The sequence below is a fragment of the Talpa europaea genome (genome assembly GCF_964194135.1).
Source record: "Talpa europaea genome assembly, chromosome: 5".
NCBI classification, from domain to species: domain Eukaryota; kingdom Metazoa; phylum Chordata; class Mammalia; order Eulipotyphla; family Talpidae; genus Talpa; species Talpa europaea.
The window spans coordinates 143245046-143267668 of NC_140071.1; the positions used below are offsets into that span (position 1 = coordinate 143245046).

Genomic DNA, 22623 nt, shown 5'->3' on the forward strand with positions numbered 1-22623 from the left:
CCATGAAATGTCTGGCTCAGAATTGTTGCTTTTATTTGTAACATTTCGAAAAAGACGCCACAAACCATAGGGAAGGATAAAAATTAGTCCACCTCAAGCGGTGCGGTCACTGGGCCTGGGCGCATGCCGAGACGCCCCGGGCTGCCGGCCGCCTCCGCCGGTCCCTGCGCCTGGCAGACGGGTGCAGGCTGGGCTGGGGAGAGGCCTCCTCCCGGCGCAGCCAGCCCCCATGGCGCAGCCTCCAGCCCCACGCAAGGCGAGACCAGCCCCCACGCGCTCCTTCTGGCTCAGGACACCAGCTTCTCATCAGGACAGCGGCGAGGCGCCACCCAAGGGTGTGCTCTGGCCAGGCTGTCCTCTGGAGCCCTGCCCTGCTCAGGGCCCCGCCACCCGCTGCCCACCGGGCTGCCCCACAGCGGGAAATGCAGGCCACGCACCTGTCCACGAGTGCCTTCACCCCCTCCTTGTCGGGCACAAGGGGCTGGTCCTGGTCATCGGCCAGCGGGGTCCCCGCTTGCCGGTAGATGCAGCGGACCGTGTAGCGCACCTCAGACCAGTAGTTCTGCAGCTGCTGGGGCTCCCGGTCCGGCTCGGCCGGGCTCTCCCTGCGAGGCAGCGGGAGGGTCAGTGCAGGGGGCCAGCCTGCACCCCCACCTCACCTGTCTGGACCCTCCCAGTCCGGCTCCCGCCTCCTGGCTCAGCTCTCATCTGGGCACCCCCAGCCGCCTGCCCTCTGAGACCGTTGTCTCTGTGAGGGTCCAGCCCTGCCCACTACTGTCCACAACAGGCTGCGCCCTCTCTTCTCCTCCCCGACCCGGCCCCGGGAGGGGGCTGCTGGGTACGCGGGGCTCCCCCTTCCTCACTGGGCTCTGCTGTCACGGGAGGGCTCTCAGGAGCCGGCACGCAACCCGCCCTCTGCCAGGCAGCTGCAGGGAGGGGCGCGGCTACTCACCTGCGCTCGCTGCAGGCCTCACACCCGCAGGCTGTGTCTGTGGGGCTGCCCAGGCCAGCTGAGGGCAGCGTGGGCGCCCCGAGCGCCAGCCTCCCTCCGGCCTCCGGCTGCGCGCTGCCCAGAGGGGAGTGGAGGAGGAAGTCTTGGCCCTGCATCCAAAAGAGAAGGCGGCAGTCTGGTTACAGCCAGCACTCCCGGCACGAGCCGCTCGGAAAGGCCCCTGAGGAGACACGGGGCCACGGGACAGAGAGCGAAGGTGTCCCGACGGCGTGGCCCAGCCGCCCGGTCCTGTCTGACGCTCCAGACCTGGCCTGCAGTCACTGCTTCTTACCTTCCGACAGTCACAGAAAAACCACGAGAGGCCCTTCAAGGACGCTCTTCCCTTCCTCAGAAAAGAGCGATCCTCACCCCAGCATCATCGTCGGCACCCGCAATGACCCCCTGGCGGGCATCCCTCAACATAACACACCCTCCCCTGGATGGTCCTGGGAGAAACCCGGCGGTCACTGCAAGTCCAGCGCCTGAGGCCAGGGCGAGGACGACAGGAAGGTGTGAGCCTGCGCCCAGCAGCCCCAAAGGGAGGGAAGTGCCGTCGAGGTCGCTCCTGGTCTTAGCTGTCTCAGGACAGGCTCGTGGCCACCCGCTGGCACCTGTCCTGGACTGACAAGGACCATGATCTGGACTGAGGCTCCTGGCTCAGCGTCCAGGACCAGTGGGCACAGTGGCACGAGGCGCCTCTCCCGGCTCGCGGTCAGCGCCACAGCAGCAGGGGGCTGCTGAGGTAACCCCGGCCGGCTGCCCCAGCACAGTCTTCCAGCCCAGCCCGAGACCGAGGCCCGTGGCCGGGGGAGCCCAGACGCCCGGTAGCCTGCGCCCTACAGGGTCTGTCACGTGTCCCTTGCGCTTGGAGACTCCGGTACCTGACTGGGAGACGTGGACACAGAGGGAGAAGAGCAGCTGGGGCCCTGTCGACAAGGGGCATCCCATGGGGGCCAGGGAGGGAGCTCTCTCGAAGTGGCTGGGTGGCCTGGCAGAGCCCCCCAGACAGGTTCCTGTTGTGCAAGCGGACGAGGGACTGCAGGCCCAGGCCGCTTGGGGTCACGGTGCCAGAGTCCCCAGCAGACAGTCCACTGCCCAGCGCTGACCAGGCCCAGGAAGACCTAAAGTAGGACTCTGATGAGCCAGAGCCACGGCGGCCAGCCAGGAAGAGCAGCGACTGCTCCCCTCGCTGAGCCATGTTTTGAAAGAGTCGGTTTTCATCTAAAAATACGCTACCGACGTGCACTGTGTCAGTCACCACGTGGGCCCCCGCACTCGGCACCTGCGCAGGCACACGCCCCAGAGCGCCCCGCCTGCCGGCTGGGGGCAGCACACCGCGCACAGGAATGAAAATGAACAAAATTAATGGGACACAAAGGGGCACGTGGGGTGAAGGACAGCTTCAGGGAGGGACTAACTGGTCACAAAGGCAGAGGGGCGGTCCCGGGCATGGGCAGAGCGCGGCCTGCAGGCCGGGGCCGGGAGGGACACCAGGCAGGGCTTGGCCTGTGGCCCGTGTGCTCGCAAGGTGAACCCGAACCAGTCGCTGCCACAGCAAATCAAAGCTTCCTCCCCCGCGAGGAAGCGACGAGGCGTCCCCGCCCAGGAAACCAGAGCACCCCGGGCCGGGGCCCGCGGCCAGAGGAGCAGCCACATGGCCTGGGCTGCCTCGACCCTCTTCTCCCACATGGCCCTGGCGCCTGCAGCAAAAGGGACGCCTTCACGGACGAAGAAAGAAAAGAAAACCAGACTGCCCGGGAGCCGGGGCTCCCGCTCAGAAGCGCACCCGAGCGTGGGTGGGGGGAGAGCGCGGGCAGTGGCTGGGGCTGACCTGGTGGACACCTCCAGGGCAGGGGCGTGGGGACAGACTCAAGCACGTGAACCCCAATCTCCACCTGCCGCAGCATGAAATTAAAAGTCCGACGTCAAAGCAGCCCGGCAGACGGACGCCTGCACGCTGGAACACTGGCCGACCGCTCCGGGCCGAACACGCGACGAGGAAAAGGAAGTATCACCGTCCAACCGCCGTGCCCAGCGCCTCCAGCTCAGGGGCAGGAATGCGCTGTCTCAGCCCTCTGGGGCGGGCGAGGGCCCGGTCAGCAGGGAAGGAGGGACATGCAGGGGGTCCATCTCCAGGTCTGCACCCGAAGACCCCTCGGGTGCAGGGCACGGAGGAAGAGCAAAGGGCTGACCAGTGACAAGCTCCTAATGCCTCACGGGTCTGGAGAGACCGCCGTAGCTGGCTCCTGGAGGGTGGGCAGAGACGCCAGCCCCGCCAGGGGCCCCTGGCCTGCCAGCACCCCACCTTGCAGGCACACACCCCCTCCCACCGGCAGACACAGGAAGACAAGCTGCCACCCTCCAGGAGACGCCGGAGACTCGGACACTGCCACCCACACCTCTCTGCCCGGCTGCGCCTCAGCCTGTGGTGCCTGCCAGCCGCGCACCCTCCCGCCTCTCCCGCCCTGGCGGTGGAGGAAACCAGGAAAATGAGAGACTTTAAAATCTAAAAAGCTACTTCTTGAAAAGGCAAAATAGACTTCTATCAAGACCGCTTGAAAAAGGAAAGACAGAAGAACATGCGGAAGACAGGGTCGTGCCGGCAGAGAGCCGAGGAGCTCAGGACAGCACAACCTCGCCGTGGGAACGCCCACGGCAATGTGCCCCACAGCCAGGCTCACTGAGGCAGGTGCGGGAAGCTTTCTCATGCACAAAACCGGACGGGAGGCCATGATTTGCACAGGGAACGTGCAGGCCGAGGAGCGTGGGCAGCGGTGATGCGCAGGGAAGGCGCGGCCAGACGCAGGCTCTAAGACCCGGAGCCTTGGGCACCGCCGCCTGGGGGAGAGGCCCGTAGTTAGGGTGGCCATGCAGGCCGGGCCGGGCAAGGGGCAGGTCTGCGACCCCACGGGTGCAGGAGTGCAAATGGTCCTTCTGTGGACAGAGGGCCTGTACCCAGCGCTCAGAGGATGAGGCGGCAGGGCACAGAGGAAGAGCAAAGGGCTGGCCAGTGACAAGTTCCTAATGCCCAGTATAGTGAGTAATAAGGCCTTGCTGGGCCTGACCCGAGGACCCGCAGGTCAGGGGCACAGCACAGCCCTCTCAGGGAACTGAGAAACATCCACAGGGAGCAGAAGGACCGAGCCCCCGCCCCCCACAGGGCAGAGGGCCCAGACCCTCCTGGCCCGCACAAGTACCACAGCGAAGGGACTCTGGGGCAGCTGGAGCCATGCCAGGCCTCTGGGGGCAAGCTCCTGCATGAGGAGAGAAGGCGGCCGTAGGCCTCTGGGGGCAAGCTCCTGCATGAGGAGAGAAGGCGGCCGTCCCCAGCACCAACGGGCCGCGGGGCACGGTCCTGGAGTCGGCGGCCCCCGCACAGACCCGGGCCCCAGCACAAGGGCAGGCAGGCAGTGGAGCGAGGGAGGCAGAGGGAAGAAGCACCGGCTGGGGAACGCCGGGAACACCAGTGGCCGGAGGCCTCAGTGGACTCCAGAGTAAGCCGAAGTCCAGTCAGAGAGTGGCCAGAGTGCAGCCCGGGGGCGAGAGCAAGCTGCGCTGACTGTGCTGCCCATTAGCCCTGACGAGGGCCGCCGTCCACCCAGCTCCCTGCCCATTTATCCTCTGCCTCAAGCATCCGGGTAACTGATGAACGCCAGGCAAAACCCGGTAAGGAAACTCACCCAAACCACTGCCCTCACGGAGTTTCCAGAAAACTTGTGAAACAAACAGGTCAGTGAGAGGACGAGCAGGGGAGGGGTCACGCAGCAGGGGGCGGGCTGAGCCGGAACCCACTTCCATGTGGACAAACAGCCAGGTTTGGGGGTCAGCTACTAAAGCACTCCCAGAGAACTGTGCCTGAGCTGGGGTGCCGCCTCCAGGACACCCTGGAATACAAGCCAGTGGCGGCCAGGAAGGGCAGAAGTGGCCAGAACAGCACCAGCGCCACACAAGGCTCGGCGGCGCTGCCAGTCGTGGGCTGGGGGGGGGAGTTGGAGGGCGCCACGCGGGGCGAGACCCAGGGAGACCACAGCTCGGAGGGCAGGAACAGGGGCTGGGGCAGGAGCCACAGGCCAGCTACGGGGCAGGGGAGACCCGGACTTGAGAGCCGCCCCCAGAGGGTACCTCAGGCGCGCCACGGCACTGGGGCTTGTCCAAAACAAACACACGAGGAGCCTCCTCCTTTCAGGAAACTTCGGCCATTCCCCAGCCTGAAAAAGCTCAACCCCGCCGGCGGACGGTCCTGCTCACGCCCCCTCTCCCCGGCCCGCCAGAGCTGCCACACCCTCCCACTCAGGCAGGGGGCCCAGGGGCAGCAGCCGGGGCGGGCACTCACCGCCGGCGGGTCCAGGCTGCCCAGCCGCTCTTCCTTCTCCACCGTGCGCCGGCAGCCCGGGCACACCCACAGTGGCAGGTGCAGGGCACCGCTGCCCTTGGCGAGCGCCAGCTTGCTGGAGGCCTTCACCCCGCTCTCCAGGAACGAGGGGTCCTTCCGCTCGCTTCTGCACAGGAGGCAGCAGTCCCCGGCGGGGTAGGGTGGTGCTCGGTGACTCAGCCCAAAGCTGAAAGGGGCCTGAAAACAGAAAAATTCACTTTCAAAACACAATCCGCGGGCCAGGACACCTGCAATAAACATGCTGCTGTGAAGGTAAAGTGCACACGTGTGTTTGCACGGACACGCACAAAGAAGGGGGGTTCCCAAATGCAACCGTCTCTCATGTTCCAGGAACGCAAGCCCTTGAAATGGGCAGAGATCCCCTAAGAGTATCTCGGGTAGCCAGAAAACAGTCCCCCGACCCACCCCTGGCCGCCTCACTCCCCACAGCGGGTGGGCGGCTGCCACTCGGCTCTGGAAAGCGCCAGCATGCTGGCACAGCAGCGGCTCCAAGACCTCAAGCTGTGCGGGCTAGGGCACCTGGCGGGGCCGCGGCGGGCAGAGCGGGGCGAGGCGACCGGTGGGCTCTGGCAGCAGGAGCCCCTCAGCCGGTGCCCCCGAACCACAAGAAGCACCGAGATGAGGAATGTCGTGCCACCCGGCCAGGCGAGGCCCAGGGTCACTCACTCCGAGGGGCCAGTGCAGGACGCCAGGGCCCCCACCCCACGGCCATCCTCCCCGACCCGCCCTGTCAGGCACCAGCCAGGCACGGGGCGCTGCCGAGGGCACCAGACCCGAGCCCCACAGCATCCGGGCAAACGCAGGGTACGCCGAGCAGGTGCCGCTTCCTGCGCGGCTTCTACGGAGTTGTGTGGTGGTTTCCAAAGAGAAACTGCAAATTCAATAGGAAAGACTCAGACTTACTATGCAAAGACCCCACAGGCACGTTTCTTCCAGATGTGAAGAAATCATGGCCGGCCGTGAAGGTGCAAACACAAGGTGTGACAGCTCCTGGGGGACGGCAACGCCCCAGCTCTCACAGCTCAGTGAAAGCAGAGCTGCCGTCAGGCGCACAGCCAGGGAGCCAGCGGCACCCCCTCCTCCACCCCCCTCCCCTGGTACCCCTTCGGCCTCAGGACCGCCCACCCACAGGGGCTGCGCTGCCCGTCACCCCGGGGCCCAGTGCCTGGGCCGCTGACGTCACCCGTCACGTCCCCTTGAACTGCTTACGAGACGCGGACACCAGACTCGTGGGCTGGGAGTTGGGGCAAGACTGCCTGACGTTTTCAATAACGCCTGGTGACACTCAGGCCCACATTCACTCCCAGCGCACGCTTAGCAGTTTATATCCGAACTGCAGCTTCTGGCGCCGTGGCGCTGCATCACGAAGCGCTCTTTTTGTGGCTAACGCGAAAGTAAGATCTGTTAGGGTTTACCTTCAGGTCACATGTCAACAGAACTAGAGGAAGCCGAAAGGAAATGGCCAGCGCGGCAGGCCCGTGGTGTCACAGGAGCGGCGCCCACCCATGGGCTCCTGCGGGCCGGGCCGGCCGTGAGCAGTGTGGGTTACCCTGCGACTAGCTGACGGGATTCCCTCCAGACAGCCACCACGCGGGAAGCTGCCTGCTCCGCCGCAAGGCAGCCCCTCTCCGGTGCCCCCGGCCCCCGCACCGGGCTCCAGCGCGCCTCATGGATGCGGCCTCTCCACCGCCCGCTGCATCTCAACCTCCGTGCTCTGGGAGCCCAGCGGGACCCAGCCCGCCTCCCTCTCTCCCTCCCTGGGGCCTCGGCTTCTGGCAGAGTCCTCCGAAGCCAGAGTCCTCCGGGCACGTATTTTACTTTCTTCCCTGGCAGCTCTCAGATACCTCTACAAGTATTGGGGAAAACACCTTTACCCCCACGTCCACGCCTGCAGTGGTGGCTGCCAGGCCCTGCACAGATGGCAGCCAGATGGCCCTGCTCCTCCAACGGCTGGGGAGGAGGCCAGCGAGAGAGCCCCTCACGGTCACAGGACTGCCCAGCTGCGATAGCCACCCCCGCCTGTCTCCCCGCAGTTCACAAGTCTCAGGAGTTAAGGGTACCAGGGCATAAGAGTCTCAGGTTACCAGCAGCTCGTAGTCTGGCCATCTCTCTCCCATCTCTAAACCAAGGGGTTAAACGCGCACACACGCGCACACGCACACACACACACACACGCACGCGCTGCAGTGAGGGTCAAGGACAGAGAGTAGGAAATAGTGGTGGAATCTGAAGTGTGTCTTGAAAAATTTAATTTCTAAGCTAAGTTTCCTTCCAAAATATTGACACTTCTCCCAGGAATAGCAACATTAATGTTGATAATTTTTCCAGCCATCTGAAGTTGTCATAAAACAGAATGAAGAAAAATTAATAAAACATTACCCAAGAACCGTATGTCCCTCCCCAAACAAAATCCAGTCAACAACTGCGTCTCACACGTGCACACCAAGCCCTCTTGAAAGCGTCAGGAGCGGCCTGAGCCGGGGCGGGGTCTAGGTCAGCACCCAGCACCCCGAGGACAAGGGCACAAGCGGCAGGAGAAGGGCAGAGCCAGAGGCAGAGCCCCGCTCTGAAGCCACAGCTTTTGCAGGACTCAGCTTTTTCTCTTCAGGTGTTAAATGAGCCATTTGTTTTTAAAAGCAACAATGCACCCGGCAGCAGCTGAGCAATGTGTACTTACAAAGGAAATGCAGTGACAGTATTTGAAAGCTGCTCACTGTTAACCTTGAGTAAGTCCTCAGTGCTCTCCCCCTCAGTTTCCTTTTCTGTAAATGGGGGCTTAAAAAAACCCACTTTGAGGGTTGAGGAGTCAGGAGACAAATAAGAGCTCAACAGAGACCCTAACTCAAGAAGTCAGGAAGTCAGGCCAGTTGCTACTCACGGTCACTGGCAAATAGGCAAAACAAAGCAGGCAAATGCAAATAAACGCATAGGTAGCAAAACTAACATCAGAAAGGTATAGTAAGCAACAAAAGTTACTGTAATTAGAAGATATACTTTTTTCCAAAGATTTATTTATTTATGCATACAAGAGCTGAGGTACAGGCCAGATTGGGGGGTGTGTGTGTGTGTGTGTGTGTGTGTGTGTGTGTGAGAGAGAGAGAGAGACAGAGGGTTCCCCAGAGACAGAGTGGGGAGCAGAACAGGCAGATCTACTGAAACCCACTGCTGAGGGGAGCAGCGGGCGAGGCAGGAGAGGTCTGCTGCGCCATGTGGGCATCTCCCTGGCCAGCCGGGGATCAAACCCGCGCTGCAGAGGCTGCGGACAGCTTCACAGCGCTGCGCTCATCCCGCTGCGCCAACGGGGAGGCCCTAGAAAGGTTTACTTTTAATGATGTGAAGTTATGACTCAATGCAAAATACACACATGAGAAGAGAGGGAAATGCAAATAAACACATTGAAATAAATAATGCAAACACTTTCGGTGAAAATGAGCAGGACCTTGGTGACGAGGGCCAAGCAGGGCACTCTCTGCTCACAGAAAGCCAGCCAGACAAACATGTAAGAGACCAATTTAAATAAGGCTTAACAGTTGTATTTACGTCAAGATTTAAACTACAATGATTACTTCTTTTGTTAAGTTTCACGAACACAGGCTATCAAATAATAAAAACCAACAACCCACACAAAACCTGTATTTCAAAAGGCACATTATAATACAAGGCATGTTCACGTAAAACCAAAAAGCGTTTAAGACCTATAAAAGTTTAAACTGCATATTTCAAAATCCAATTCACTTCAATATTCAAAGTCCTGTCTCTAAAACCTTATGACGACTCTGTATCCACAGTCCTCCAGGCCGGGAAGTCGGGATCCCAGCACCGGCACCAGCCCCATTCCAGCTGCGCACACTGAGTGTCTGCTGGGCCAACAGCTCAGAAGCAGGAACAGGACGACTGCCACCACATATCAAAACTTGAGGTGTCGGGCCTCCCCTGGTGGCGCAGGTGGTTGAGCGCCGCGCTGTGAAGCTGCCCGCAGTCTCTGCAGCACCTGATTGATCCCAGCCTGCTGGCAAGGGTCCCACGTGGTGCCGCAGACCTCTCCTGTCTCGCCCGCTGCTCCCCTCAGCGGTGTACTTCGGTCCTTCTGCCTGTTCTGCTCCCCGCTCTGTCTCTGGTGAATCCTCTCACCCTCCCGTGCATCCAGCCTGTACCCTGGCTCTTGTGTAAATGAATAAACAAATCTTTAAAAAAAAAAAAAAAAACAAAAAAAAACCGAGGTGTCTGGCCAAAGCTGTACTTAAACTTTGTTTGTGGCTTTAACTGCTAGTGTCATAAGGAAGGGGAAAACATTCCGTTCACAATTAGAAACCAATTCAGGAGGGCCCCAGGGAAAACAGGTGAGCAGCAGCCGCACAGCAGGAAAGATGGCTGGGGGAGTAAGAGCAAAGGACAAAGACCCCTTTGGTTTCAGAAAATCTGGTTAAAAGGAAGTCAACAGGCACCGTAGACACCCCAGCCGTGAAGGTGAGCTGGAGGCGAAGAGTGCTCGGCCTCCGCGGCGGGCACGGCTCCTGCAGGACTCCCAGGCCCCTGGTGCCCGCGCACCTCAGACGGCCAGACGCGCCCCCAGGGCCGGGCAGACGCTGCGAACACCCATCTCTCAAAACACCGCAGCCAGCTTCTTTCAAAAGTAATTTTCTACTCCTGGCTGACGGGTCCCCTTGACCCGGGGCGGGCGGACACGTACCTTCTCCGCAACGCTGTGTCTGCGGCCGTCACGGGTGAGGCTGGCAAATGCAGACGACGCTTCTCCACGCGCGAGAAACGCCCACTCACCCCCAGAGCAAGCGACACTTTGAATTTTGCCACAAGAAACCAGGCAAACCTCAGTCTGGCCCAGTGCTGTCGCGGTCACTCCCCACCTGCTGGGGGGCCCCCCCGCTGCCTCCCTCCCCCCAACGCGGGCCTTTCCACGAGACCCGCTTATTGAAGAGGTCGTGCCAGAGACGCGCGCTCTGCACTAGGCAGAGGCTACACAGAAAAGTCCTCCATCTGAATCCAGCAAAAAGCGGAAGCCGGGACTGGGGGGGCCGCTTCCACCGCCCCGGAGCAGCTCCCACCCGCGCCGTGACTTCTGAGGACAATTATTTTCATACTATTCACCGTGGATCGCCGGTCGTATTTTCTCTTACCCAACTTCAAACCTCCCTCGTCACATCGACGAAGAAACACGGCGCCACAACGTCAGCTGCCGCGGGCGGACACACATCAGCGTGTATGTCCCACAGGCAGGATTTTCCGCACACCCAAAGTTTTTGCCGAGAAAGCTACACATTCACTTTGCTGCCGCCCTGTCTCCCCTGTGCCACCTCGGCCTCTGCCATGCACAAGACCCACAGGGCAGCAGGCTGCTGTCCCCCCGGGTCAGACACGTGCGGCAGCAGCTACTGTGCTTTTGTTCCGCGGTCATTTCTGGAAGTCTGGCCTAACGTCTGTGTACAAACCAGCTGGAGCTACTTCTGGGGCTGACGCTCACCCGCGTGGAAGTGAGAGGCCTCAGGGGTTCATGCTTTAGTTTAGTGAACTTTTACAAAGTAGGAGGCTGAGCAGCGAGCGACTTCACACACCCTGCAGGCGCGGCGCGCGCGCTTTCTCTTCAAGATGCTTATTCTGTGACGGTGAAGACGGCACAGTTTGCTAACACCTCCAGGCAAGACACCCCCCACAACACACACACAACTTGGAATTACGTGATAAAAGCAGACACAACTCCACGTTTCAAAGACCGCTGCGCGCTGCCTCCAGGCCTCTGAGGCCGTTTCTGACTGCATTGCCCGGCCAGAGAGCTGCAGCAGAGGCCGCAGCACTGGCCCCAGCGCCAGCCTCTAGCGCCCTCTTCCACGCAGGGCTTCTCGGAAGGCGACCTGCCGACTGTGCAGGCGCGTTCCTTAAACGCAGCCCGCAGAAGGGCACTTAGCGAGCTCGGCCTACTGGCCACGGCTCCAACACGCCATCAAGCACAGACTTCCTCTCTCGCCTCAGGACCCTCGGCAGCCCAGGCCCATGCCCTGCGCAGCTCAGGTGAGGTGCCAGTCAGTGAGGCAGGGCCCATCTGGAAGTACAGCTAGCAAGCTTTTCCTGAGGCAGTGTATGATGGAGACCCCCCTAAAAGGGGCCACAGGGGTGACAGCCACAGCATCCCGAAGCCGCAGGATAGTCAGGGTCACCTGGCAATGCTTGCAGACAGGCGAGGACATGGCAACGCCAACCGCACAGCTACCGAGGTCTCAGACAAAGGCAGATGCTGATGGACGAGCACGCAGCCAGAACGGCAATAGCCACGCGCCGCTCTGTGAGAGAAGAGTTTAGGTTAAACGGATTAACTGAGCTCACTTGCCACAGACTGGGGGGACAAGGCCTCCACCATCATTCTGGTGAGTACCACAGTGCTGGAGGCGTACTGACCAGCCCTTTGCATTGCTAACTACTAGAATCCTCCACCGACGTGCATGTTACACATCAGCCTCAGTTGACCTGAGGGGGAGACCTGGCGGGATTGTCCGCTGGAAGGTGAGTGCTGAAGTGCAGGTGAGTGAGCACCAACCCCCACAGGGCAAGCACAGCATGTCAGGAAAGCCAGGACCACACACACCACACTGAGAAAGGCAAAAGAAAGTTCCAGAAAGGTGTGTATAACAAAGGTCAAATGCAATAAGCTCAAAGGCTATCAGGGTTGAAACACAGCTCCAGCATTTGGTAAGGGTACAGAGGCTGATGAAGGCGGGAGATGCGAGAGCACAAAGGGGTGAAGAATCCAGGGTGAAGGCGGCGCGAACGGCCCCGACCAGCGCTAGTAACCAGGCTTTGGGGTCATCTGCAAGTAACAGGTCCTAGGGGCTGCACTAAGGGCTTCAGCAAGGAACAGAGCAGGACTGGCCGGGGTGCCAGGGTGGCATGAGTCGATGGGAAACTGAAAATATGAAGAAAGTCACCCACGGAGGGAACTCAGGACCCGGGAGAGAAGGACAAAGAGGCGTGGCAAGGCCGTGAGGTGACCCCTGGCAGTTCTGCAGAGCCCCCGCCGCCGGCAGACTCCCTGAAATCTATCAGTCAAGCAGCCCTGGAGCACAGGATGCGTTGTGGGGGAAGGAGCAATGATTCCTTCCGGATTAGGAGACAAAGAAAACAGACTTCAGGAAAAAAAGGTGAAGATGGAGGAAGTGCAGGGTCGAGCAGCGGCTCACCCCACCCGCGGGCCCAGAGGCCTTTCTGAGCGGGCCCCCAGGGCTTGGCCCAAGACCCCGCTCCGGGCTGGGCCCAGAGGAGGGGCAGGGGCCGGGGCCAGAGCAGGCCCAGGAAGGCCGTCATCCCAGGGACGGCGGGCTGCTCCTGGAAGGAGACGCACGGCCCGGAAGGGGCACCTGACCCAGGCAGGTGAGGGCGCGGGCGCGGCCCGGCACACTGGGAGAGAGGCTGCTGGGGCCGGCTGGCGTGGTGGTGGCAGGACGGGCACGAGGGTGGAAGGATGAGTCTGGTCACGTGGCCAGGGGTCTGGAAGGTGGGGGGCCAGCGGCAGGAGCAAGCGCCCGTGTCCTGGGGGCAGAGTGGAGGCACCGCAGGTGCGGAGGGCAAAGGCGCAGAAGGGATACCAAGGAGGACAATTCAATCTTCAGATTCCACTTTTCGGGACTCAGTTCTGCCAGCCAGCAAGCAGAGTCCCCGCGATAGAGGCGGGGCTTATCTAGTCTGAAGCTCTGGGGTCTGCCCACCCAGCACCCCCAGGGTGCCCGCAGGCCGTCTGGCTGTGGGGACCGCAGGCGACGCGAGAACACAGACAGCAACAGTCTACCGTTGCAGCCAATCCATAAGCGATGCTGTTAAACAATATTATGGTTTATGGGTTTTTTTTTCACCCAAGGCAACCAAACAGCCACAGCCAGGCACTGCCAGTGCCTTCCCTACGCCCTCCTGACCACCATCTGGGGAGGCACCTGCACAGACAGGTCACCTTCCTCAGGGGCCTCCAGGGACAAAGCTCTCAGCAGGAACTGTAAAGAATGTTTACCTGCTGGGCTACCTCACAACAGGTAAGTGCCCAGTGCTCCCAGAGAAAAGATTTACACTGTGGTAAACCACCCCGTGACAACTTCCCAAATTTTAGCATCAATGTAAAAGTACTGCTGTACTTTATTTTTTTTTTTAAACAAGTAAACTAGTTTATGATTTTTTTTTTAAAGATTTATTTATTTATGTATACAAGCACTGGGTACAGTCAGAAGCGCGGGAGGGTGAGAGAATCCACCAGAGCCAGAGCGGGGAGCAGAGCAGGCAGAAGGACTGAGGTACACTGCTGAGGGGAGCAGCGGGCGGCAGGAGAGGTCTGCGCGCCATGTGGGACCCTCCTCCAGGCTGCGGGCAGCTTCGCAACCCAGCGCTCAACCGCTGCGCCACCGGGGAGGCCCTACTGCTGTACTTTAAACATGAATATTAAATGACTTTTGTAGGACTTCCTTGAGGAAAATAAGCCCTAAAGAATTACAATTCTGGGACACGAAATGCAATACGGCATCCTAGATTGGATCCTAGGATGGAAACAGGTAATCAGGGCCTCCCTGGTGGCAGGGATTAAAGACAGCCCTATGAAGCTGTCCGCAGCCTCTGCAGCACGAGTTCCATCCCCGGCCAGGGAGCAACCCACATGGCGCAGCAGACCTCTCTTGCCTCACCCGCTGCTCCCCTCGGCAGTGTATTTCAGTCAGTCTGCCTGTTCGGCTCCCCACACTGTCTCTAGGGAATCCTCTCACCACCCCCCACACCTCTGGCCTGCACCCCAGCTCTTGTATGCATAAATAAATAAATCTCTAAAAACAGAAAGAAATGAGTGATCAATGGAAACTTAGTGGAATCCAAATAAAATCTGTAGTGAGTAATACCATATCAATCTTAAATTCTTAATTTTGACAAACACACACATCACGTAAGATGGGACCTTCGGGAACGCCAACGGAAAGGTTCATGGGAACATACTGCACCGACCTGTCAACTTCTCTTTGGGTCTAAAACTGACCAAATAAAAAGTGTCTTTAAAAATCCCAGGTTGGGCCTCCCTGGTGGCGCAGGCGGTTGAGCAGCGCACTGTGAAGCTGTCCGCAGCCTGTGCAGCACCCGTTCAACCCCGCCGGGCAGTGAGAATCCCACATGGCGCAGCAGACCTCTCCTGTCTCCCCGCTGCTCCCCTCAGCTGACTGTTTCCTCAGTCTGCCTGTTCTCTTCCCCGCTCTGTTTCTGGTGAATCCTCTCACCCTTCTGTACCTGTAACCTGGTTCTTGTATAAATAAATCTTTGGGAAAAAAAAAAAAACAACCCCAGGTCAGGGGGCCTCCCCAGTGGCACAGCGGGTTGACGGCATTGCTGTGAAGCTGTTCACAGCATCTGCAGCATGGGTTCAATTCCCAGCCGGCCAAGGAGATTCCCACATGGCAGGGCAGGCCTCTCCTGTTGCGCCCGCTGCTCCCCTCAGCAGTGTCTTCGGTCTGTCTGCTTGTTCTGCTCCCCGTTCTGTCCCTGGTGAATGCTTTCACCCTCCCGCGCCTCTGACCAGTATCCCGGTGCTTGTATAAATAAATAAATCTTAAAAAAAAAAAAAACCCAGGTCATAAGAAGTGAAATCCCCCAATTTCTCATCCAGTTTGAAGATATAACAAACATTACACTCAAAATAATCAAGAAAAATTTGCATTCTATGAATGTATGTGGAAAAAGTCAATTTCCACAAAAATAGGACCAGCCAATTTAATGCCACAAACATTATTAAAATCACTCTATCACTCTAAATTACTTTAGAAACTAATATTGATTTCCACACTAAAAACAAAGATGAGATACAAGTTATCTTTCTCACTTCACACTGGCCACACTAACAGAAAGAAGGCTGGTCTCCTCCACATTAGTACACTCAGGAAAGTCTACAGTGTAAAAAAAAAAAAAAAAAAAAACCACTCCAAACAAGAGAGCTATAGATGCACAGATGCACCCCACACTAGCTCCAAATAGTTTTTTAATTGTAATCAGGCCAGACTTTTAATTAGTAGCAAGTTAAAAAGTATCTTTACATATATTACTATTAAAGTAAAAAATATGAAATGGGGCCTCCCTGTTGGCGCAAGGGGTTGAGAGGCAACATATGAAGCTATGAAGCTGTCTGCAGCCACTGCAGCGCGAGTTTGATCCCAGGCCAGGGAGCTACCCACATGGCGCAGCAGACCTCTCCTGTCTCCCCACTGCTCCCCTCAGCAGTGAGCTTCAGTCAGTCTGTCTGTACTGTTCCCCTCTCTGGGGAGTCCTCTCACACCCTCTCCCCACCTCTGGCCTGCACCCCAGCTCTTGTGTGCATAAATGAATAAATCTTTAAAAAATGCATATGAAAAGACTGAAGAATGTAACAGAGCAGCTGTCTGAAGAAACTCACTCCAAATAAAATTAACTAGGTAAGTTACCATACAAATAGACAAAGCAGACTTGGGACCCAAGGAAAATATCAGGATTACTTAAGAGGAACATAACTTACATGACAAAAAGGGCCAATTCACCAAGAAAACATAACAACCCTTTGTACATTTGGTGCAATGTACATGCACCAAACAACAGTTTCAAAATACAATCAGCAAAAACTAAACAGCAAGGAGAAATCAAAACACCCAAAATTTTAGTGAAAGACATCATTCTTCTTCAGGCAATCTATGGAACTAGCAGACAAAAATTCACCAAGAATATAGCTGACTTGACCAAAATCACCACCAAAATGGACCTAACTGACATTAAGGAACATCAATAACAGCAGAATATACATGTTTTAAATGTATGTAATATTCACCAAGACATACTTTAAAACTTTTGAAATAATTAAAACTGTGCAAACATGTTCTCTGACTCCTGCAATCAGGCTAGAATTCATTACAAAACATTACCAAGAAATTAAACAGCACACTTCTAAATAACCTGTCATCGAAGATGATTTGAGGACAGTTAGAAAAAAATTTTTTTAAAGATTTCTTTCTTTATTTATTTATACAAGCACTGGGTACAGTCAGAAGCGCAGGAAGGTGAGAGGAATCACCAGAGCCAGAGCAGGGAGCAGAACAGGCAGACTGACGAAGTAGACTGCTGAGGGGAGCAGCGGGCGGCAGGAGAGGTCTGCGCGCCATGTGGGACCCTCCTCCGGTGGCTGGAGAGCAGCCAGGGATCGAACCGGTGCTGCAGAGGCTGCAGGGAGCTTTGCAACCCAGCGCTCAACCGCTGCGCCACCGGGGAGGCCCAATTAGAAAATATTTTAAATCAAATGAAAGCAAAACAAATGAACACATACCAAAAGTAGTGGGGGGAAAAAAAGTGAGGGGTAGTTTATAGCCTTAAATATGCACATCACACAGAAAGGCTTTAAATTAAAAATCTAAAGAAATTAGACAAAGTAAAATCAAAACAGAATAAACGGAAGGGAAATCAAACAAAAAGCTGAATTTTTTTTTTTTTTAAAGATTTATTTATTTATACAAGCACTGGGTACAGTCAGAAGCGCGGGAGGGTGAGAGAATTCACCAGAGCCAGAGCGGGGAGCAGAGCAGGCAGAAGGACCGAAGTACACTGCTGAGGGGAGCAGCGGGCGGCAGGAGAGGTCTGCGCGCCATGTGGGACCCTCCTCCGGTGGCCGGGGAGCAGCCGGAGATCGAACCGGCACTGCAGAGGCCGCGGGCAGCTTCGCAACCCAGCGCTCAACCACTGCGCCACCAGGGAGGCCCAAAAAGCTGAATCTTTAAAGAGACCTTCTAGTAATACTGGCAGGAAAAAAGAGAAGACAGCGTCAGTACTGGGAATGAAGGAGGAAACGTCACTGCAGGCCCACACAAGTTACAAGGGTTATAACTGAGCACTACAGACAACTCTACACACATAAATTCAACAACTTAGATGAAATGGACCAATTCTTTGAAACCCAGAAACTACTGAAATAGAGTGAAGGGAACAATTAATTCCTAATTTACTTTATGAGGCCAACATTACACTGGTACCAACACCAGCCAAGAAGGGCAATACAAGAAATCTACTGACATATCTTATGAAAATAAATGCAGCAATGCTCAACAAATTATTCATACAGTAAATCCGTGAATTAAAAAAAAGTAATATACACTGACAGAGTTTATTCCAGGAATGCAAAGCTGGTTCAATATCCAGAAGTTAAAAATTTGATCTACCACATTAATAAAGGGGGAAAAAATCATATAAACTGATTCAAAAGAGCACTTGACAAAATTCAACCGCCACTAATAAAAAATTCCCAGCAAACTAGAAAGGAATGTCCCAATGAATCCAAACAAAAAAACTCTCAAATACATTATAACAAGATTGAAGATTAAACGTTAATTCTATTTTTTATATTAACAATGACAAATGGAAACTGAAATTAAAAAAACACCATTTGCGGGCCTCCCCTGTGGCGCAGCGGTTGAGCGCTGGGTTGCGAAGCTGCCCGCAGCCTCTGCAGCGCCGGTTCGATCCCTGGCTGCTCCCCGGCCACCGGAGGAGGGTCCTGCACGGCGTGCAGACCTCTCCTGCCGCCCGCTGCTCCCCTCAGCAGTGTACTTCGGTCCTTCTGCCTGCTCTGCTCCCCGCTCTGGTGAATCCTCTCACCCTCCCGCGCTTCTGACTGTACCCAGTGCATGTATAAACAAAACAAACAAACAAACAAACAAATAAATAAAACATGCCTCTAGAAAAATTAAAAAAAAAAACACGATTTGCAAGAGTTGAAAAATGATACTGTATAAATCTAAAACAAGTGCATGAAAAAAAAAAAAGCCCAAATAGAGATATCCCATATTCTCAGAATGAAAGATTCCACCAAACTGATCAGAGATTTGTGTATTCCAATAAAATCTGAGAAAAACTATTTACAGGCAAACTGTTTCTAAAATATATGCAAGAGCTAAACAAATAGCCAAAACAATTGCTTTAAGTTGGAAGAATTACCTTGTGCAATTTGAAGATATACAGTAATTAAGACAGAGTGACAGAGGAACACAACAGATAATCCAGAAATAACCTTACAAACAAGGTCTCAACTGAGTTTTGACAAGGACGATAAGTCAATTCGTTGGAGCAAGGCTATATTATACTTTCAACACATGGGTCTGCAACAACCTGACATCTGTATGAAAGAAAAAAGAACCCCGACTTGAATCTGACACCATATACAAAATTAACTCATAAGAAGACGCAACTGGGGCCTCCCTGGTGATGCAGGGGGTGAAGACGCAACCTACGAAGCTGTCTGCAGCCTCTGCAGCGCGAGTTCCATCCCCCGCCAGGGAGCTACCCACATGGTACGGCAGACCTCTCCTGTCTCCCCGCTGCTCCCCTCAGCAGTGTTTCAGTCAATCCGCCTGTTCTGCTCCCCACTCTGTCTTCTCACCCTCCACACCTCTGGTCTGCACCCCAGCTCTTGTCTGCAGAAATAAGTACATATTTAAAAAAAAAAAACACGCAATTAGATCGAAATGTGAAACTACGAAAGCTTTAGAAGCGAACACAGGGGACAGGCCTTCATTGTGAGGCATCTTATAAAACAAGAAGTTCTTAGACATGACACCAAGAAATATAAAATGAAAAAAATTAATTTTTTCTTTAAAAAAGTTAACAGACTAAAAAAAGAAGATACTAAGCGGAAGGGAATATTTGCAATTCACATATCCAACAAAGGACTCATGTTCAGAATTATACAGAACTCTCAAAACTCAGAAAAATTAAAAATAGGCAAAGTTTTGAAAAAACATTTCACCTGAGGTTAGTATAGGAATAATAAACACATTGAAAGTTCAAACATCACCAGTCACTAGGGAAATGCAAATTAACACCACTGTGCCCCACACACTTATTTGCTAATATAGTAAAAATTAAAGCTATTGACAACAACAAGTGCCAGCAAGGAGGCCCATGCCCGGGGGGTTGGGGGGTGTGTGTCAGGATGGCACCCCCACATGGGAAACCGAGCAGTGGGTTATGTTAGCATAGACCCAGCTCCCGTTCCTTGGCATCTACCCTACAGAAATGAAAACTGGCTTTCACACCCAACTCTGCACATTCATAGCAGAGTTGTCTCTCCCGCGATGATCACAGGCCCTGGGAACCACCCCATGTCCACCAAGAGCAGAGCGGGCGCAGAAAGGGCCGCCTGAAGACCAGTGCGCCAGCAGGGAGACGACCGATGCACTGACGCCTGACTGACTCTCCAAATCAACGGGCTGAGGAAACAGCCCAGCTGCAGAAAGCGTCATGCCCTGTGGCTGGACGGGGCGCTCCCAGGAGGCAGGTGGTGGCTGAGCAGGTGGGGAGGCCGGCGCCGGGCAGCAGAGAGCAACCGCTCACCTGGTGCTGGCTGAGGTCAGGCCTTACACATGCCCAGCGACCGCCCCCTTGGGCAGACACACCTGGACATGCCTGTCAGCTTGATCCTGCGGCCCCTCAGCAGGAGGCCAGACTGCAGACCACTCGCGTGCAGAAGTGGAAGCCGCGGACCAGTCTCGGCGCTGACGGGCCTGAGCTCTGGCCAGCGAGCGTGCCTGAGGGATGCAGGAGAAAAGAGTGGTGAGGATGGGCGATTCTAGGGTACTGGAATGTTCTCTGTCCTGGCCTGTGGGTCCCCTGGCAGTACACGTACGTGAAACACCAACGTGTCCTCGCGCTCAAGGACCCCAGTCTACGAGCCTCCATGCCACCTACTTCCTCAGCCCACCTCGGTGCGCGTGAACTGCAACAGCAACCCTGTACCCCATTTCATCATGGCAGCCATTTATTTCCACAGCACAGGAGAGTCCTCCAAGTGTACCCCCCAAAGCCCCCAGGAGGCCTGGCAACAGCCTGTGAACGCTGCCACCTCTAGCTCCACCTCTGCGGCGGTGAACGAGGGTTCACGTCACCACACTCGCCCCACACCGACTTTAAGCCTTTAGTATGACTGTCTGAAATGCTGACCCTACCCCAGCGACTTCCTTTTACAAATGACATTTTAAAAGTCGCCCTAAACCGCCATTCGATTTCTCCCTGAACAAAGCGTCATTCCAACAGCGAGAGGCACAGGTCTGCTTCTGTAACAGCAGCGCACGGGGTTTTGTAAGTAACGCGTGCGATTCAATTTTGCACACCGATTCAGAAAACAGAATTCTGATGGTGCAAATATTTTTACTTTGTATACGACAGCCAACTGTTTCACCACTGAAAGATGGAAAAAGCCCAAATTTGCTCTATGTGAAAAAAGCAAAACTGCTGGCAACGTGGGACGGCCGAGCACTGCTCGCACCTTGTGCCCCCTAAGTCCCGCTCCCACGGAAGCCGCAGAGCCCGAGGCATGAGTCATCAGATTTTCCGCCACAGGTTATTCTGATGTGCACCCTGGGAGGCTTCCCCAGCACATGCAGACAGACACAGACATTTCTAAAAAGGGTCCCGCCACACACTATCCTGTATCTTGCAGGCGTCTTTCTTCACTGAACACGTCATGAAAGTGATACCTGGAAAGAGAGATGCCACATAAGATGCGCCGCTGCCCGTCCGCTCCCAAGTCTTCCCTTCAGGGCAACCCTCAGAGCAGACGCCCGGGCGAGGAGGCCGCTGGCCCAAGACGGCCTCTCCACGGCGCCCGCGGCCAAGTCCTTCCCGGCTCCCTCCCACCCCGGCCCCAGGGTGGGGGCGCCAGGTGCGCCGTGCCCCCGCCGCCTGCCCTTCCCGGCCGGATCCCCGCCAGCCCCGGGAGCGGGAGCGGGAGCGGGACGCCGAGGCGAGGCCGTCAGGCGGCACCGCCCGCCCGAGAGCGCCAGGCCCGGCGAGGGGCGTGCCCGCCGCGTGCCCGGGTGCTGCGGGCGCTGCGGGCCGAGCGCTCCTCCTGGCTCTGCGGGGCCCCGGCCCGGCCCGGCCCGGCCCGGCCCGCGCGCGTCTCTCGGGCCCCCTGAGGCGCCCGCCGCGTGGGGACGCGCCGGCCCGACCCCGGGGAGACGCGGGGCCGCCGGCGGGCGCCCGCGGACACGCAGGCTCCGGGGGCGTGTTCGGGCCAGGGCCGCGCCCCGGCGCTCGCCACCTGCGGGAGACCGGCCGGCGCGAGGCGGCCCCGCGCGGGAGGCCGTCGCTGTCCTCGCGCGCCGCGGGAGACAAAGCTGCCCGGGCCGGCGCGGAGGGCGCGGGCGCGCGGGGTCCTCGCCGCGGCCGCCCGAAGAGGGGCGGCCCCGCGGGCGTCGGCGCCCCTCGGGCTCGGCCCCGGCCGCGGAGCCCGCGCGCCACCTGCTCCGCCCGCGGGCCGCGGGGGCCCCGGCCCGGCCCGGCCCGGCCCGGCCCGGCCCGGCCCGGCCCGGCCCGGCCGCGCTCTCGCCGCCAACTTCCGCGGCCCGCCGGGCCTGACAGCGCTGACAGCCGCCGCCCCCCGCCCGCCGCCCGCCGCCCGCCCCGCCCCGCCCCGCGCTCACCTCGAAGTAGCCTCCGGGGGCGGCGCCGCCCGCGCCCGCGCCCGCGCCCAGGGGCCCGTTGGCCGCCGCCGCGCCGCCCGGGGCCGCCAGGCCCGCGGCCTGGGAGCCGCGCAGCGCCGCCGCCGGGCCGGCCTTGCCGCCGCCGCCCCGCTTGTTCTTCCGGCGCTTGGCCCCGCGCTTGGCGTCGGCCGGGCTCATGGCGGCGGCGGCGGGCGGCGGGCGGGCCCGGCCGGCGGCGGCGGCGGGAGGGCGGGCGCCGAGGCGGCGGCGGGCGCGGCGGCCGGCGAGGGCGGGGGCGGCGCGGGTCGCTCCGGCGGGGCGGCGGCGCGGCGGGAGCTGCGGGAGGCCGCGGGCGGGAGCAGCCGCGAGTCCGCCGGGCCGGCGCCGCCGCTGACCAGAGTTGAGCCCAATATGGCGGACACAAGGGGAAAGGGAGCCCGGCTTACGTCGGGGGAGGGGGCAGAGCGGCGAGGGGGAGGGGTGTGGGCGCCCTCCCCCACCCCGCCCTCCCGGCCGCGCGCCCCGCGCCTCCCGCCCCGCCCGCCGTTAACGTGCGCCGGCCCGCAGGGCACGCCGGGAGTTGGAGTGCGCTCCGCCCGCGCCGCCGCCGGGGGCGCCGGGCGCACGACCACGCGTCCCGTCAGGCCGCGCGCGAGGGCCGGGGCGCGGCCTGACGTCACCGCCGCGCCCGCCCGCGCCCCGCCCGCGCCGCGCGGCCCGCCGGGAGCCGTAGTCGGGCGGCGGGCCGGCGGTGGGAGGCCGCGTTCCGGGGCGGCGGGCCGCGCGGG

At 58.1% G+C, this 22623-nt stretch overlaps 1 protein-coding gene across 1 annotated transcript in view; it reads right to left on the reverse strand.

Moving 5' to 3' along the window:
* The window catches only part of FAM193A (family with sequence similarity 193 member A), a gene marked incomplete at both ends in the record, with an annotated part of 59273 nt that extends 37240 nt beyond the window's left edge, over positions 1-22033 (reverse strand). The window contains 4 exons of the mRNA XM_084234261.1: positions 438-605; positions 953-1101; positions 5325-5561; positions 21836-22033. Of these exons, the coding sequence (XP_084090387.1) occupies positions 438-605; positions 953-1101; positions 5325-5561; positions 21836-22033 (752 nt within the window). The remainder of the gene's footprint in view (positions 1-437; positions 606-952; positions 1102-5324; positions 5562-21835) is intronic.
* Positions 22034-22623: the final 590 nt, after the last annotated feature.